This window comes from Chelonia mydas, chromosome 21 (genome assembly GCF_015237465.2).
Source record: "Chelonia mydas isolate rCheMyd1 chromosome 21, rCheMyd1.pri.v2, whole genome shotgun sequence".
Taxonomy (NCBI): domain Eukaryota; kingdom Metazoa; phylum Chordata; order Testudines; family Cheloniidae; genus Chelonia; species Chelonia mydas.
In genome coordinates this window covers 5190045-5206208 of record NC_051261.2, presented here as the reverse complement: position 1 = coordinate 5206208, position 16164 = coordinate 5190045, and the positions used below count along the sequence as shown (strand labels likewise).

General features: G+C 42.8%; 1 protein-coding gene and 1 long non-coding RNA gene across 2 annotated transcripts in view; both read left to right on the top strand.

Moving 5' to 3' along the window:
* The window catches only part of LOC102941465 (complement receptor type 1), a 195833-nt gene that overhangs the window by 140167 nt on the left and 39502 nt on the right, over positions 1-16164 (top strand). The window contains exons 44-48 of the mRNA XM_043533800.1: positions 2096-2181; positions 3047-3241; positions 4324-4503; positions 7866-7910; positions 9230-9259. Coding sequence (XP_043389735.1) covers positions 2096-2181; positions 3047-3241; positions 4324-4503; positions 7866-7910; positions 9230-9259 — 536 coding nt within the window. The remainder of the gene's footprint in view (positions 1-2095; positions 2182-3046; positions 3242-4323; positions 4504-7865; positions 7911-9229; positions 9260-16164) is intronic.
* LOC119564409 lies at positions 10878-14552 on the top strand. The gene is made up of 2 exons (XR_005223200.2): positions 10878-11774; positions 13641-14552. It is a non-coding gene; the product is annotated as an uncharacterized LOC119564409 (long non-coding RNA).

Below are 16164 nucleotides of genomic sequence, written 5' to 3'. Positions count from 1 at the left end.
AAGAACCAGCAAGTCAAGCACTGAGGTGAGAGCGGTTGATGCCACCTCAGAGTCCTGGCCTTCCCCATCCAGTGTCCCATTTTCAGCCATGGCTATCCCTGATGGTTCAAAGGAAGGAAATAAAAGAAACCAACTCAGAATACATTGGGTGGGGGAATCCTGTCCTGACTGCTTCAGGTGCCTGGCTGAAATCCTGACGCGTGAGCCTTAGGAATGTAACACACACACTGGAAACAAACCCCGGTGTTGCGGAGCCCCACCATCGCAAGCAACCCCATCATATAATTGCACGCATAAACTTGTCTGACTCTCTCTCAAACTAAGTTAGTTGCCCCCACAATTACTATTGGGTGACTCTTCCTGAGCCTCACCTTTCTGATGGTTCGAAACCTTTTAATTTCCAGCTTGAAGTTGTTCACGGCCAGTTTTTACGTTTTGTTCTTGTGGCAGCATTGTACTTAGTTTAAATAGCTCTTTACCCTGCGTGCTAATTGAATGGATTGTATTGCTTGGGCGCACAAACGAGAGGAATGCAGGTGTTGTGTAGAGTTTTTTGTTTTTCTGTATCAGAACTTTCGGTGGCTTGTCCAAGCAGCAGAGATTGGACTCCCAAGGGATGTTTGGGGTGGTGGGAGATGTCCAGGCCCAGTCTCAGTTAGATGTATCTGGGCGTGGGGAGGTAACTCCCTGGGGCAAGGCAGGCTCTCTGGCTGCACAGAAGTGGGAGTTGAATCCCTTGGCTTATCCTGTAGATTGGTCCATATCCTGCCTTCAGGATGAAGTTGGTTTGATCCACAGAAATGTCTGAGCTCTTGTTGAAGGACTTGGTGACTTTCTGTGCAGTAGCCTATAGGGCCCTCAGGCTTTGGAATTGTGCAGTCCTATGAGGTCTGTGGGTTTAAAGACCACTGGTTAGATCTTGGACAGTTAAGATGCTTGAATTTTGAATATGGAACAGGGAGATGGCAAGTGGGCGACCGCTCAGGGCAGCTGTCTTGTCTCCCATTACTGCTCTCGGCAGGTTGCCTTTGGGTGTAATTCTGTTTTACACACTAGCAGCTGCTTGGGCCCATCTGCGCACGCGCGCTCTCTCTCTCTCACTGTTCCCTGCCTTCACAGGAGATAGATTTCTTCAAGTTCTTTCACTTCAGTTTAATCGAATGCTTAGTGTGTTCTGCAGTGAAGACCAAGTGTAAGCTTTGTCAGTATGTTGCAACTTTGTGTGCTGGGTTTAGCTGGACCTTCAGCTCAATGGACTCGGAAATGCAGTGCTTTTAGCTAAGTCCTCAAGGGTTAACGCATTGTTGTTAATGTAGCCTCACACTCTAGAGAGAGACACGTGCGTACATTGCCCCCTTAAGTACGCTGAGCCCACTTTAAGTACATTGCCTTTTTAAATAGATCAGCAAGTTGAGACAGCAGTTGCTGGCAGCAAGCTCCCTCTGTCCTGAGCCCTGTCGTGTTCTCCCTCACCTCTCTGAGGAGAAGGGGTACAGCGGGAGGGGGACACCCTGACATTACCACCCTTCTTTCCCCTCCACCCCCGCACAGCAAGCAGGAGGCTCCCAGGAGCATCGCCAAGGCAGAGGACAGGAGCAGCACAGGGCAGTGGGGGGAGGGACAGCTGAACTGCCCGACAATTGACATAGCCTGCTGGGCGGCTGCCACACAGGGAACTTAGGGGAGCTAATGGGGCGGGGGGGCTGCCGGTCCATCCTGCTTCGAAGCCCCCACCAGCTAGCTCCAACGGGCTGCTCTTTCTGCAAGCAGTGGACAAAGATGGCGGCTGCCAAACAACGTTCTAAGGGAGCATTGCGCAACTTTAAACAAGCATGTTCCCTAATTGATCAGCAACGAAACAATGTTAACTGGGACGATGTTAAGTGAGGCGTTACTGTAGCTGTACCGATGTAGATGTGTACTGTAGACCTGGCCTTTGTGTTCCTTGGTCCTGTGGTGTTAGATGTATCCCTTTTTCAATGGTTTGTCTCCACCTAGTGGCGGAAAGAAATCATGTTCCATGTTTCTGGACAGGTAACTAGTTCTTTGCTTCCATGAGTAACAAACTTTGTAACAAACAAACTTTTTTCTTTAGGTACAGATTAATTGGAGCGACTTCTGCCCAGTGTGTGCTTGTGGGAAATGGAGTTGATTGGGATAAGGAGGTTCCACTTTGCCAAGGTAAAGCAATTTAATGGTTTTAAGAACAGTTCACATCTGGAGATGATGCAGCACAGCTTGTGCTTCAGAGGAGTCTCTGTTCTTCCTTTGGCATTTAATCCAAATGACAGTTTTGTTGTGGGGAGGAATGAAATCATACTGTGGTTCACCATGGTGTTTGGATGACTCCTACAGGATCTTTTTTTTTTTTTTTTTTTTGTTACCTTTTAGATTATTTACCTGGCACTGTTTAATATGCACAATCCAACAGGCCGCATGGCTCCTCTTCACTATTGTATCTGTGTAATCCTCCTGTTCACTATGTAAAAGGCATGATAATGACTTCAAGAAGTTTTGAGGCTTCCCTAATGTGACTATCCACTTAAAATCTGAGGCTCTTTTGGAGTGAATCACAATTAATTTGCCTCTACCTTAATTTGATCTCTTGAATGCTTTCAGGGCTTGGTCTATCCATCATGCTGCTGATGTCCGGCCTAGAATCAGCTGCTGCTAAAAGAATTGTTCTAGCTTAGTTTTCTGCTGGTGGAACAATACTGTTTTGAGAGATGCCAGGCAAGAGGTTCTGGCTTCTTGAGGCTAATTTTGGGAAGGGGCGCGCTCTGTTAAGGTCATCTTCCAGAGCTGGTGTTTTATGGAGCATCCTCCTTGAGCAATGAACGTACTGGGTTGGGTCGAGCCTAAAAGCAGAAAAACCTTCAGAATCTGAAAGGGGTATTGCTTCAAATGTTAAAATGGAATGTTAAGTACGCTTCCAAATGGCTAAATAGCTTTTTGGGGGGATCTGAGACAACTTTCTTAATGAAAACTCTCTTCAGTTCACCTTCAGTGGAAACTTTAATTTTCATGTTGACATGCTTTGCTTCAGCAATACCTTGTCTTCCACCTCCTGATATCACCGATGGATCCCATAATGGTCAGAGTGGAGAAGACTTTTCCTTTGGCTCTGCAGTAACTTACAAATGTGACCCGGGCTTCTCTCTTATTGGAGAGGCCTCCATTCACTGTACAACGAAAGATCAAGTCAATGGAGAGTGGAGTGGGCCTGCCCCTGAGTGCAAAGGTTAGTAGCATCTGTTTTTTATCCCCTTCTTATTCTACGATCACCTTCCAAGAAAAACTCTATTTTGATTGCTAAGTAAACCCATAAACCTGAGGAAATTCAGTTAGTGCTTTGTCCCCCTAAATACGTATCGTGAAAACTAGTTACTGTTGGAAAACTAAAGAATGACTGACACTTCATAAATAATTCCTGGAAACAATTTTTGCCTCTAATACATCCTGTATTTTTTGTCTCTCCTCAGTGTTCCAAGACTGCAGTTAATTCTCAGGTCACGAACAGTTGATTTTTTTTAGGTGGAGATAAAAGCGAAACCTTAGTTTAAGAGTTTATGCGAGTACCCTACCACTCAAGTACGAAAGGGAAGTGGGGGGAGAGAGAGAGAGGGGCTTATAAGCAGGATTGTTTGGCAACCCTCTTTTTCAGAACTCTCTGGCAGGGCTCCTTGGCAGTAAAGGCTCATGCTTCTGTGAGTTCATATCACAGCCATAAAGTTCTTTGGAGGGGGAAATAAAGGTCATTGTACAATCCTCATTTTGGTGTCGGCAGTGTTGACGCACGCTATTGCATTTAGCTAATAATGCATTTATGTACTTGGTATTCAAGCAGTTGCAACAACTTGGTTTTATTCTTGCTGAGTTTCCCAGCCTAACAGCTGGGATTGAGGCTTTTTCGAAGGCATTAGGCAGGTTGGTCACCTCGCTACTTAATCATAACTCCCCAAAAAGCGGGGAAGTTCAGTTCCAGAATGTCATTGTATGTACATCTCTTCTAGCTTGACCCAAATTCCTGATGGCTTCGTAAAATGATGATTGATTAACTTGTGCAGTTTACTGTGGGGGGAGGGCCCTGATAGCCATACAGTTGGGTGCTGTGCTTTATGTAGACTAACATCTTTTTAAAGGGAAAGATCTAAAGTTGTATAACTTTATTTTAAAATAGATTTTGATACCTGCTGTAGTCAAGTATTGGGGCTTTTTCTTCTTTCCTTCCCCCCCAACCCTCCTCCGCCCCACCTCCCCCCACCGCACACACTAATTGCTTCCTGTGCCAAACATTCTTATGCTGGTACTTTTGATTTTCAGTGGTCAAGTGTCCAGAGCCAGAAGTCAAAAATGGAAAAAAGCAATCTGGGTTTGGACCTGACTATTCATATGGAAACACTGTAATATTTGAATGTGATTCTGGCTACACTCTGCATGGTAGCAGTTCAGTTCGATGTGAAGCTAACAATTCATGGGTTCCATCTTTGCCCACCTGTCTAGGTAAGTATAGCCAGTTGTGTTGAACCTTTTATATGCTAATGTTTAGGGAGCTTATTGCTTTTGAGTAGCCATGTTGGAATGATGTAAAGTTTGAGTATCTGTGTCCCATTTTTGTCATAGGCATAACACACACACAAATTTTATCAAAGCTAATGTTAAAATAAAATAAAATATATATACAGGTTGGTAAAAGAGTGTCTGTACTTAGAATCATGGAACTGGAAGGGACCTCGAGAGGTCATCTAGTCCAGTCACCTGCAGTTCAGGCAGGACTAAGTAATATCTAGACCATCCCAGACAGACGTTTGTCCAACCTGCTCTTAAAAATCCCCAATGAAGGAGATTTCACAACCTCCTAGGCAATGTATTCCAGTGCTTAATCACTGTGACAGGAAGTTTTTCCTAATATCCAACCTAAACATCTTTGCTGCAATTTAGGCCCGTTGCTTCCTGTCCTATCATCAGAGGTGAAGAAGAAGAAGAATATTTTTCCCTCCACCTTGTCACAACCTTTTATGAGCTTGAAAACTGTTCTGTCTCCTCTCAGTCTTCTCTTCTCCAGACTAAACAAACCCCATTTTTTCAATCTTTCCTCTTAGGACATGTTTTCTAGACCTTTAATAATTTTGTTTGCTCTTCTCTGGACTCTCTCCAATTTGTCCACATCTTTCCTGAAATGTGGCGCCCAGAACTGGACACACTATTCCAGTTGAGGCCTAATCAGTGCGGAGTAGAGCGGAATAATTACTTCTCGAGTCTTGCTTACAACCCTCCTGCTAACACATCCAAGAATGATGTTTGCTTTTTTTGCAACAGTGTTACACTGTTGACTCATATTTAGCTTGTGATCATCTGGGTATAGTGCTTAGCTTGTCTACAAATATAAAGTTAGTTTTTAAAAGTCATATGATACATAGAGCACATAATCAGCAATAACCCCAATTTAGGTGAATCAGTTTAACAATACAGTTTAGATATTAGAATCCGAATACTCAGGTACATCACTCTTGAAAAGTTGTGCAGAGATTTGGTCGTGGAAAGCAAAATCTATCAATGAGCGGAGATTGTCCCTCAATAATTGAGAATTAAGTCGGTTGTCCATTTAGAAAATAGGATCCATGAGGAAAGTATTTGTTACTTTCCTGACTGCGCTTCTCGTCGGCACTCCAGCTCATCTCTCCTGGTATTGCCGATGTCCAGTGATGTGTTCTATGTAGATGTTCCTCGACCACCTGATGGCGTCCGACACCATGAGTTGCCACATCAGCCGAGTGTAGCGTTGACCGAATCCACGTGATCTCAGCACTCGCTCCTTACTGGGGTCCCATGCGCCAAGGACTCTGACAATCAGTGCGTTTGTCTGGACCTGGTAACCCTTAGCTCTCAAGGTTTCGGCCAGAGGGGTGTATTTCTCTACCTTTCAAGCTCGGGCATTGTAGAAGGCCGGGATCCTGTTCTTGAAAGTCGTTGTGATGTCCACCATGATCTTCTTCTTCCGGTCCTTGTTGGTGATGACAACGTCTGGTTGCAGTTGGCTGTTGGTTCTGGGGATGGCGGAGTTTACGGCAACCTTCCCCACTGGTGGCGGGATGGCTCTGGCCAGGCGACCTTGGATGGCATTGTGTTGCAGCTGCCGAGCTCTCGAATGGGGCTTGCAGCTACACAGGACGTGGGGTAGCGTCTCGTTGAGGTAGCCGCACTTCCCGCATCGCTTGTCCCTAATCCCATGGTGTGGACGGCTCCGTTCAGTGGGACGCAGTTGAGCTGGGCCCTGTGGCTGCACTTCCAGTTGGCAAATTGGGTGAAGCTGCTCCCAGGGAGGAAGTGGTTGCTGGATCCCACTTGCACGTCACCTCGAATGCCTTGCCCTGGTCCGGCTTCCGTTTCAGGTTTTCCACGTATCGGCAGCAGATGGCATCCTTCAGTGTCCTCTGCGGCATGGTTCTAGCTCTCGGAGTGATGATAGTGTGATCAGTATTCTTCAGCTGCGGCACCAGGACTCCCAGCTCCTGGCGTTCCTCGCATCACATCCAGTGGCAGCCGATACGTTTCTCCAGTCATCGCGTAGCGTTGCGGGCATGAGTCCAGAGTGAAGCCAAAGTCAAGAGGAAGACTCCTAGACTTTAAGGTCAGAAGGGACCATTATGATCGTCTAGTCTGACCTCCTGCACAAAGCAGGCCACGGAATCTTATCCACCCATTGCTGTAACAAACCCCTAACCTATGTCTGAGCTATTGAAGTCCTCAACTCATGGTTTAAAGACTTCAAGGTGCAGAGAATCCTCCAGCAAGTGACCCATGCCCCACACGGCAGGGGAAGGCGAAAAACCCCCAGAGCCTCTGCCAATCTGCCCTGGAGGAAAATTCCTTCCTGACCCCAAATATGGTGATCAGCTAAACCCTGAGCATGTGGGCAAGACTCACCAGCCAGACACCCAGGAAGGACTTCTCTGTAGTAACTCAGATCCCACCGTATCCTAGAAGAGGAACCTGCAAGAGACTCTGCTGAGGAGCCAGAGGGGGAAAATAACCTGGGCATCTACAAGACTCTCATTCCTGGCTCAACAGTCTTGAGAGGATCAGCTGAGTCCAACAGGAAGAGGGGGATGGAGCGGACTACAGGCCTGAGACTGGTCTGGGAAGGAGCAGTTAAAAAGCTTGGTTAGAGAAGTTAGGGTGGAATGAAGAGGACAAACCAGGCTGGAGGGGGTGAAGGATGGTGTTGGAGTGAAGAAACATGAGGCAAGGGTGTGTTGGGAGAACTTACAAACGAAGGGAGGTAAGGGAACAGTTTGGAGGGATAGGTGGGATGAGACGATAGCTTTTGAGAATTGGGGAGACCATGTACCAAGCGAGGGAATAGACTCTTACAAGCTCGTAGGGGGTGTGGCACTCCAGGCATGTTGACTTGGCCGAAGATGGATCATCTTGAAAACTGTACTATAATACTAATTATTTTGTGTAGGAGTAGATGGCTTCTGGTTCAAAGCATTAGTTGTTGGCATGGCTGTACAAGTAATGTACCTAATGCATGTGGACACTTGTCACTGTGCAAACTCAACAGAAATCCTAAGGAAAATGAAATGGGTAAAATAGCTTGTCTGTGTTTCCTAGTTGAATAGTGTGCTAGCAGGTAGTGCTTGATCTTTCGATGGGGGAGAGAGAAAAGGAGCAGTCTTGGGACTGGGTCTTTTTAGCATGTTTTGTTGGAAACTAACTTTGTAAAATCTCAAAGGCGACAAGACAACTAGAGAGCGGTCTTTCCGTGCATGGCGTGGCTTTGTTCAGCATATTCAGATAAGTGGGTTGCTCCTGTATCCTCTTGTAAATCTTTTTTTTTTTTTTTTTTTTTTCGTTTGCAGAACCTACTCTGAACACAACCCCAAATGGCCCTAAAGAAAGCCCAGGTAAACCTGATGACGATAAAGGGAGCGAAAAAACCACTGTGCTCAGATACCTAGAATGCTCAAGGTGGATGGTGGAGGCGTTGGTTTACACATTGAACTGGAGCATTCTGCACCCTTACTTCAATTTGCGCTTCATAATATATAACAAAGTACAGTTGTGCTCACCTGAATGCCTCTTATGCCTAGGTGTGAATTACAAGACTGAGGCTGGAATTAAATTTCTATACCTAGGTAGTAGTCTTGTCTCCCACCCAGAACTACCTCTTCCTTAATTCCTTTTTCCCCCACTCGTCTGTGTGATAATACCCACCTGCTGATGGCCACTCTCTCAATATATCGCTATAAAATGCCAGCTGTATGAAACTGTCAATCTGAATTCTGCACAATAATGGCACAGGCAACTACAGGCTTAACTGGTAGTCAGGTGTCAATGATGAGAATTCAAAGATTCTCAATGATGAATACAGATCCGATGAGATGTCTGCTCAGTTCACTTTTTGTTCTGTAAGTAACGGTTAGGCTTGAGTTGACTGATCCTCTGGTAATGACAGCAGGAGTATCAAAATAAAAATAGCACTCTTTTCCTGTTTCTGCTCTGCTCCCAAATAAGTACAGGTTGGCAGAGAACCTGATGTCACTAATCCTGTGGTTAGGTGAAGAGGCCTGTTTTGTGGTAGCTGATCCAAGCACCGCACCTCTAGTGACTTTTGCTATAGGTAAAAATTTGGCTGACCAGTGCAGAATTTGTGTGCAGTGTTTTGTTGTAGCCATGTCGGTGCCAGGATATTAGAGAGACAGGGTGGGTGAGGTAATACCTTTCATTGGACCGACTTCTGTTGGTGAGGAGAGACAAGCTTTCAAGCTTCCCCAGAGCTGTTCTTCAGGTCAGTGTAGAATTTGGCAGCTGAGATCCTGAAAGTGTCTCGAGGGGCGGGCCCTCTGGTGTCAGAAGGATGCATAAGAATTCTGCAAATGAGAGCATTCATTTCATAATAGAGGAAATCTTTATAGAGGTTTTGCCCTGTCAATTCTCAGGTCTGTCGTCATGTCTCTATTGCAACGTACAAGTAATAGGCAGCTTTTCCAGGTATCCTTTCTTCTTTCAATATTGGATTATCTAGGGGTCAGATCCTGGTTTCCAGTATGCCTTATAAATTCTGTCATTTGCATGATGGGTACTAATTTGAGTCTATTTGTTTAATTTAGCGTGTGGTTTAAGGTACTAAATGTTGCACCAATATGAATCAATGGATTCCTATAGTTATCTGGCATCATGTAACGTGTCACTTCAGCTCACCTTGCATTTTTTTTCTTTCTAGGGCCGAACACTGGTACCGTGATTGCTATTGGTAAGTAATTTAAAATTTAAAAAATAATTCAGTGCATAGACTTTACATGGTAAGATACGGTAATAGCATAAAGTATTTACGTTCCACTTCATTTCAAACAATTTTTTCCCCGCTGCTTCACTACGTGAGGCATCTACTCCGGGTGAGAGAGTTTTTCTGTTACTGTATTATGTTCTGTCGAGTGGGGCCATGTAAAAGCTCATGAGGCAGATGCTTGACTTATTAATGTTCTTTTAACATAGGATGTTTAATGTAGGACTTTTGTGTGTAATACTAGGAAGAGTTGCCCTTAAATATCCATCTTACCCTCAGCCCATCTCCTCGGCAGCCTGAGGGTGTAGGGGGGGAACGCGGCAGAGGCTCACTGCGTATACAGTCACTTTTGCACAACTTAGTAAGTTCAGCAGTTAGATTAAATTTTCAGTATATTACTTTAAAATAGGTTTCTCAGCTTCTACAAATCACTCCCTTTACACAACCAAGGACAATGAAAGCTCCATTTTTAAACTGTAGATGCATGTAAAAAGGAAACATCGGGGCACATTCAGCTTGGCCAGTGGGAGGGAAGGGGGTGTGGATGAATGGTGGTTTGAAACTTAGTGTATGTCTACGCTGGAGCTGTAACTTTAAGCTCAGGTGTAGACATATCTGCATTAGCTCTGAGTCAGCTGGAATGCTAAAAACAGAAGCGTAACTGCAGTGGCACTGTCCTTGGATGGCTGTCTTGCCACTCGTGCCGCCACAGCTGCGCTTCTGTTTTCAGCACGCTAGCACTGAGCTGTGTCTGCCCGAGTTGGAGACTACAGCTCCAGCTCCAGTATGGACGCAGCCTGAGTGTGTCTGTCCCAAACCCCCAACCCAAAGTGTCTTCTCTATTTTGATTTTCTTCTCCCATTAACAAAATAGGAATACTTGAGTTACCCTCAAACTAGGTGTGCGACACAGAGCTTTTTCCCATGGACCCCAAGAGATTCAAGCCCAGAATGTCTTCTGAAATGTCTGCAACACTTTCAGGCTTGTAAAATGTGAATATGGCAAACTAAAAACGTAATCCTATTGATCTGCTGTTCCAGTTCTGCTCGCTACAGTGTTCACAGTGAAGATTTTGTCTTGCTGCTAATTAATACTGTGTAAAAGCTTTTAAAAATGGCTTTAAAATGGAAAAACTACCATTTAAAATCAAGTTCCCTTGGGCGCCATTGTTTCTGAAGTGCCTTTGATTTGCACCAAGATCTAGTTTCAATCTAAATTTCTTTGTGTTTAGCCCTGACTTTGCAAGAGACATCTTAGATGCTGTGAAGCCTGCTTTTTACTGTTTACAATTTTTAGAAATGGAAGTATTGCTTGTTACCTGTGTAGGCAGAGACTCAAATCTTCCCATCCACATCGTACACATTCTTAGCTTACAGGATATTTCAACAAAGCACCTGCCTAATATCTTTTGTAGGGTAAATGAGAATTCTGATGCTGAGGCTTATTTTGTCCTTCATCTGTAAGCAAAGGCCAATGATCATAAGCCTTTAACAACACATGGTGTCCCATGTCGTGTCTAAGCTAATGACATGTGCAGCATCCTACAAGTGTTAACTTAGAACTGTCTCCAGCTACACAGGTAACTGACTTGAGAGATCCTTTCTGCTTGCTATCACTTTTAGCTTTCCTTTTATTTTTGATATCCTTTAATGTTTTTTGAGAGAAGGTTTGTTGACCAGTTGTGCTCAAGCGCAATATAATTCAAGTCGTGAGCTATTAGACATTATCCCTCTGAAGCAACGCTGCGCTTGTTGTGACGTGTTGCATTTTTGTCACGATAGTCAAGCTTGATGCTTGTTGAAGGTAATATTGTGTTAAGAAGCCCAATTAGTAAAATCTTTTGAATAATATTCAGTGTTGGAGGAAAAGATACTCGCATTTAAAATGGGCTATTACTGCCAGAGTAAAAGAAACCCAATATCAAGAAGACTTGCAAGTAACATGTTGCTATGTAGTCTCTCTGACTATGAAAAATAAGGACTTGCTAGGATTTAACTGGGAACAGTTTTGAAAGAGAACTATCCTAAATGAGGTAACTCCTTGTCCTATAAATTTTAACCAGAGTTGTCTATTAAATAGGAAAAGACACGCATATTAGAGAAGAAAATTGTCTATTCTTTTTGTGTTAACTTAATCCCAGAGACCGTTTGCTGTCTGAAAATGTAAAGCCATAGGTTTTTCCAGTGATTTAACTTCAGTTTTTAGGAAACAATTTTAAAAGCTTTATACTTGTCTTTAATTAAATTGCATATTGACCAGTCATTTGCCAAACTATTAATAACTCTTTTCAATGTTTTCTAGAAGAGCAATATGCTTAAATAAATCTGAGACTTCATTCAGTAAGGGGGTACTAGCACGTACACTAATCATAAATTAATCCTATATACCCAATAGTGTGAACTTGAAGCTTGACGGACCTGTTTGCTGCAATCCCCTGGGGATGTTTGATTGGCAGAAATATGAATATTAATATTGATAAGAGGTATGAGTTAAAACTGTGCCTCCTTTCCAAGGGGCACAGCTGGGTATCTTGCATATAGGTTTTTACCTTGTGTGGGATTTCTTTCACAATTGAGTTTTAATAGAAAGTTATACATAAAATTTTAGAAAAGATTTTTGGATTTAAACATTCTCTTAGAGTTTGCAACACACTGCAATGCTTCATTGTGCTAGTGCTTAGAAAGTGTAAAAAAATATATATATCCCTATGTGCATTGAAAGAAATGCAAAAGTAAATAGCATTAACTAGTTTTTTTTTAAAAAAATCTTTCTTTTTTTATTGATATGGAAATAACATGTAAGGATTTTTTAAACCGGTTAACCTCACGAATATAGAATTATACAAGGGGGTGTGTGGCTGGGGGGAATCTGTCGAATCATCCTGTCCCTGCAAAGGCAGGATTGTTCTCTACAGTACTTTTCTCTACCATTTTAGTCCATGCTAGTTTTAAAAGTTCCCCCTGCCCCTCCCCCACCCCTCACCCTCCCAAAAAAATCCATTGCCATCAAAAATTTTCCTAATATTCAGCATCGGTTTTCTTTGGAGTTCTAATGATACAAAAAGCCTCCTTTAAGGAAGCAAAAGCAACTTTGATTTTTACTCTTGAATTCTGGAGTCATATTTTATTGAATTAGTTTCTCTCCTTTCCTTCTGTTGAGCCCATATGATGCAAAACAGCGCTTCAGTGATCTACAGGAGTGTGGAAAAAAGCCTTGCTTGGGTCCTGAAAGGTGTTTTTATAGAAAATATTTACTTCAGTGTGAAAAGATGGTGTGGTTCTGATGAACCATTATCTGCAAGAACATCATACAACTGTGCAACATATCAATTAAATATAAATTACTTTGTTACCTTTGTTCTGTGGCCTGAACAGATATGTTGAATGTCACACTTATGTGAATATCCGCTAAATTCTCCATTTCTATGGAACCATTTTGTCAACCATAGCAGTTATGAATGCATTGTGTACCTTATGTCCTTGTGATGTAACTTGTCATTAACAGCTCTGTCTTAACATATATAAACGTTACTTCAGTATGTTACCATTTTGATGATATAAGAACAAATATTTTCTCCAGAAGAATATTAATGCTACAAAGCCCATGTTGGACTTTGATTTCTGGTGTAAGGTTGCAATTCTATCCTTAAATCCGAGACTTCGTTCAGTAGAGGAGTAGCAGCATACAGACTTTACATTTCAACTTTTAGCTGATACAGTTTTGTATGCGGAGCTTTCCAGCGGGCAGGAGATGTTAAACAGATCTCTGCTGAAGAGCTCAGGTGGTGTGGGTGTCTCATAGTGGGTTCACTGTGAAACCGTGGGCCCTGACAGTGTACAAAAGTACTGTTGACTCTTCATTAGTACTCTACGTGGTATTCTTGGGGTGTACAGTTGAATAAGATTCTTGTACAATGTGATTGGTCAGTGGAAGAAATGAATATGTCCTAAAACAGTGTTATGTTATAGATGACCCCCTTGCCTTTCCAGTGCTCTAAACAGTTGAGCGTTACGGGGAGGGAGCATAGATAGTCCAGTTCTCCTGTATTTAGGACATGTAATAACTAGCTTACCACTGTTTGCCAACTTTGCTTACAGATTAATCCTCCTCATGAATTTTTTTCTGCCTCTTTTCTGTTTTGGACATGGCCTCTGAGAAGAAACAGCATGAACTGTGCTTTAATTGGAAATGAATTTATAATTGTGTTCATGTAACTCTAAAAGTAACTAAACAAATCTTTCAGACAGAATATAAAATGAAAACTCTCATTATCCTAAACATAGGGAGTGAAGTCAAGATATTACGCATTTTTACTTTGGTTACGACTTTCTTTCTTTTGTTTTTTCAGGAAAGATGCCTGTCATTCTTGCCGTGCTGATTACTAACTTGTTCATCAGACAGTGAATGTGGTATTGGAAGAAAATGGAAAAATTGAAGCAATCGTCATGTGATTGTACTAAACTTTCCTCGTGATCCCAGATTCCTCTCATGACAGTTGTATTTGGAGTTGTGGATTTTGGTGTTGCGAGCGAGAGCCTGTTGAGATTCCTATTTGGAGGTTTCTATTTTGAAGTATGTATTATCCCTTTTAAAGTACAGATTTAACGATGTCAAAGATGCTCCTTGAACTGCTGTCGACTTTTGTTTAATTCAAATTTATCCTCCGTTTTAAAATCAAATCTCCAGAATAATCAGTGTTCCTTTTGCTCTCATGTCCAGGAAACTCCAAAAACAACAATAACAAACAGCCCCAAACTACTCTTACCCCAAGTCTTATATTTAGTGTGTCCTCAGTGTAGCATCCCAGGGTGAAGTGCGTGGACGTGTGCAAGACTCAGTGTGGATTCTGAATACCTATCAAGTTTTTTAAGCCCGTATTGAGAGCCAAAATAAATTACCTCTGTTTCCTTATAAACGCTTTCCGATAAGTAAGCAGTAAAATGGTTATACTTGTGATCAAATTCTTCTGATTCCGTGCCTAAAGGAAATATCTTTATTTTTCTATTTCAATAGTTGAAAATAAGTTTTTGGTAGCATTTAAAGCAAGCTTGTTACGTTCAGGAAATAATTCTCTGCTGCGAGAAGGTGTTCATAGCCAAATGCTGTTTTGTCACTGTCACTGAAAACATAAATTATTTGTATTTATACAAGTTGTACAGAATTTTACTTGGCAATCTGCATATTTATTAAATGAAAAAACTGGAATTTCTGTGTTGTACTTAAGTTTTTTTTTCTGAATAAAAGGAATACTGTACAAAGACTATAGCATCCTGACTCTCTCGATAACGATGTAAAAATGTGCTTGACATCTACCCCTCGACTGTGATCTGGACACTAACTGCTTTCAAGAGCAGATGAAACTAATACTTCTTTTTGCACCCTACCCCCCAAAAAAATCCATGACTTCCTAGGGCATGGGTCTTTCTAGCAAGGGGTAGCACTTTGTCAGCCTGGTAACAATGCACTGCCAGGAAACTACAAGATACTATCCAAACTGAATAAGAGCGGGATTGTATTACCCACACACCTCCTGGGTGTGGTGTTCTGTCCCATCTAGTGGCACAGAGACGGCTTAGAGACCTAAAATGAGTCTGCTCTACAGCCTTAGCTAACAGCCAGTCGGTTTGATCCTGCCTGCATTACAATAGGATTAGGATCTATGTGATAGAAACAGATTTCTGATGCTCATTAGAAACTGCAAAGATGTTTAATGAAGCTTTGCCTTTGCTCAGATTACCTGAAGGATGTGTCTGGATTTAGATGTTGTAATTTGCCACTGTTGCTAAGGTCATAGCTACGCTGGGAATGTGTCCTGGTTTTCAGTTAGCAGTTCAAATCCCCAGCATAACATCAGGTTTGCCCTATCAAGCCTTGTTTTGCACGAGTGCGGTTTATGTTTTCAAGCCTGGGTAGGTGTAAGCAGTTTATAGCAGTTTTCCTGTCTACACTATGGCTGAGCACTGATGGAGCTATATTGGTGTCAGACCACTAGTGGCTGAAGGCAGGACAAAGGCTCAGGCCATGTCTACACTACCGGCTAAATCGGCACTGGTGCAATGGATGCAGCGGTGTCAATTTTACCGGGTCTGGTGAAGACGCTAAGTCGATGGGAGAATGGTCTCCTGTTGATGTCTGTACTCCACCTCCCTGAGAGGCGGAAGCTGTGTCGACAGGAGAGTTTTGCATCGACACAGCGCGGTGTAGACACCGCTGTAAGTCAACCCAAATTGTGTCGACTTCAGTTGCCTAACTTGGCATAACTCAGCTTGACTTACAGCCTTAGTGTAGACCAGCTCCCAGTGTCCACAAGGCCACCAATGGCGGTAGCATTGGGAAGTTTAGTGTAGATGGGCCAGTGGGTGCTTCTGGCATTTTAAACACAATTAATGGTGTTTTCAAAAGAGCCCAAGTGAGTTAAGGAGGAAAAGTCCTATTGAAAGTTGTTGTGAGCTGACTTAAGATGAAGGGGGGAGTTGATGTGAGTCACATTAGCTGCCTGTCTCTGTTCCGTAGCATAGTTATTCTGCTCATAACTTTCCATACACCTGAGGTTATGAAATGGAAATAGTTGAAAAACCACTTCAAGGTGGAGTTGAGGTCTCTCAGCTGCAGGAAAATAGTAAACGTTTTGTTTTTGTTTTTCGTTTTTTTTCATAAAATGTAGAAATGCACCAAATTTGGTAAAGGTTAGTGAGGGACTGGGATGGTGAAGTGAAATACTACTAGTTCAGTCGGGCAGTGAGGTGTGCTTAGACTAAAATTTCTGCAGGCAGTAGGTACTGTGTGGGGCTCATTATCTCTTACCTTGCTGGTCACCCTGTGCTGCAGCTGTGTGTGCGTGTGTGAGATCATTTTTAAACACATAAATGTAG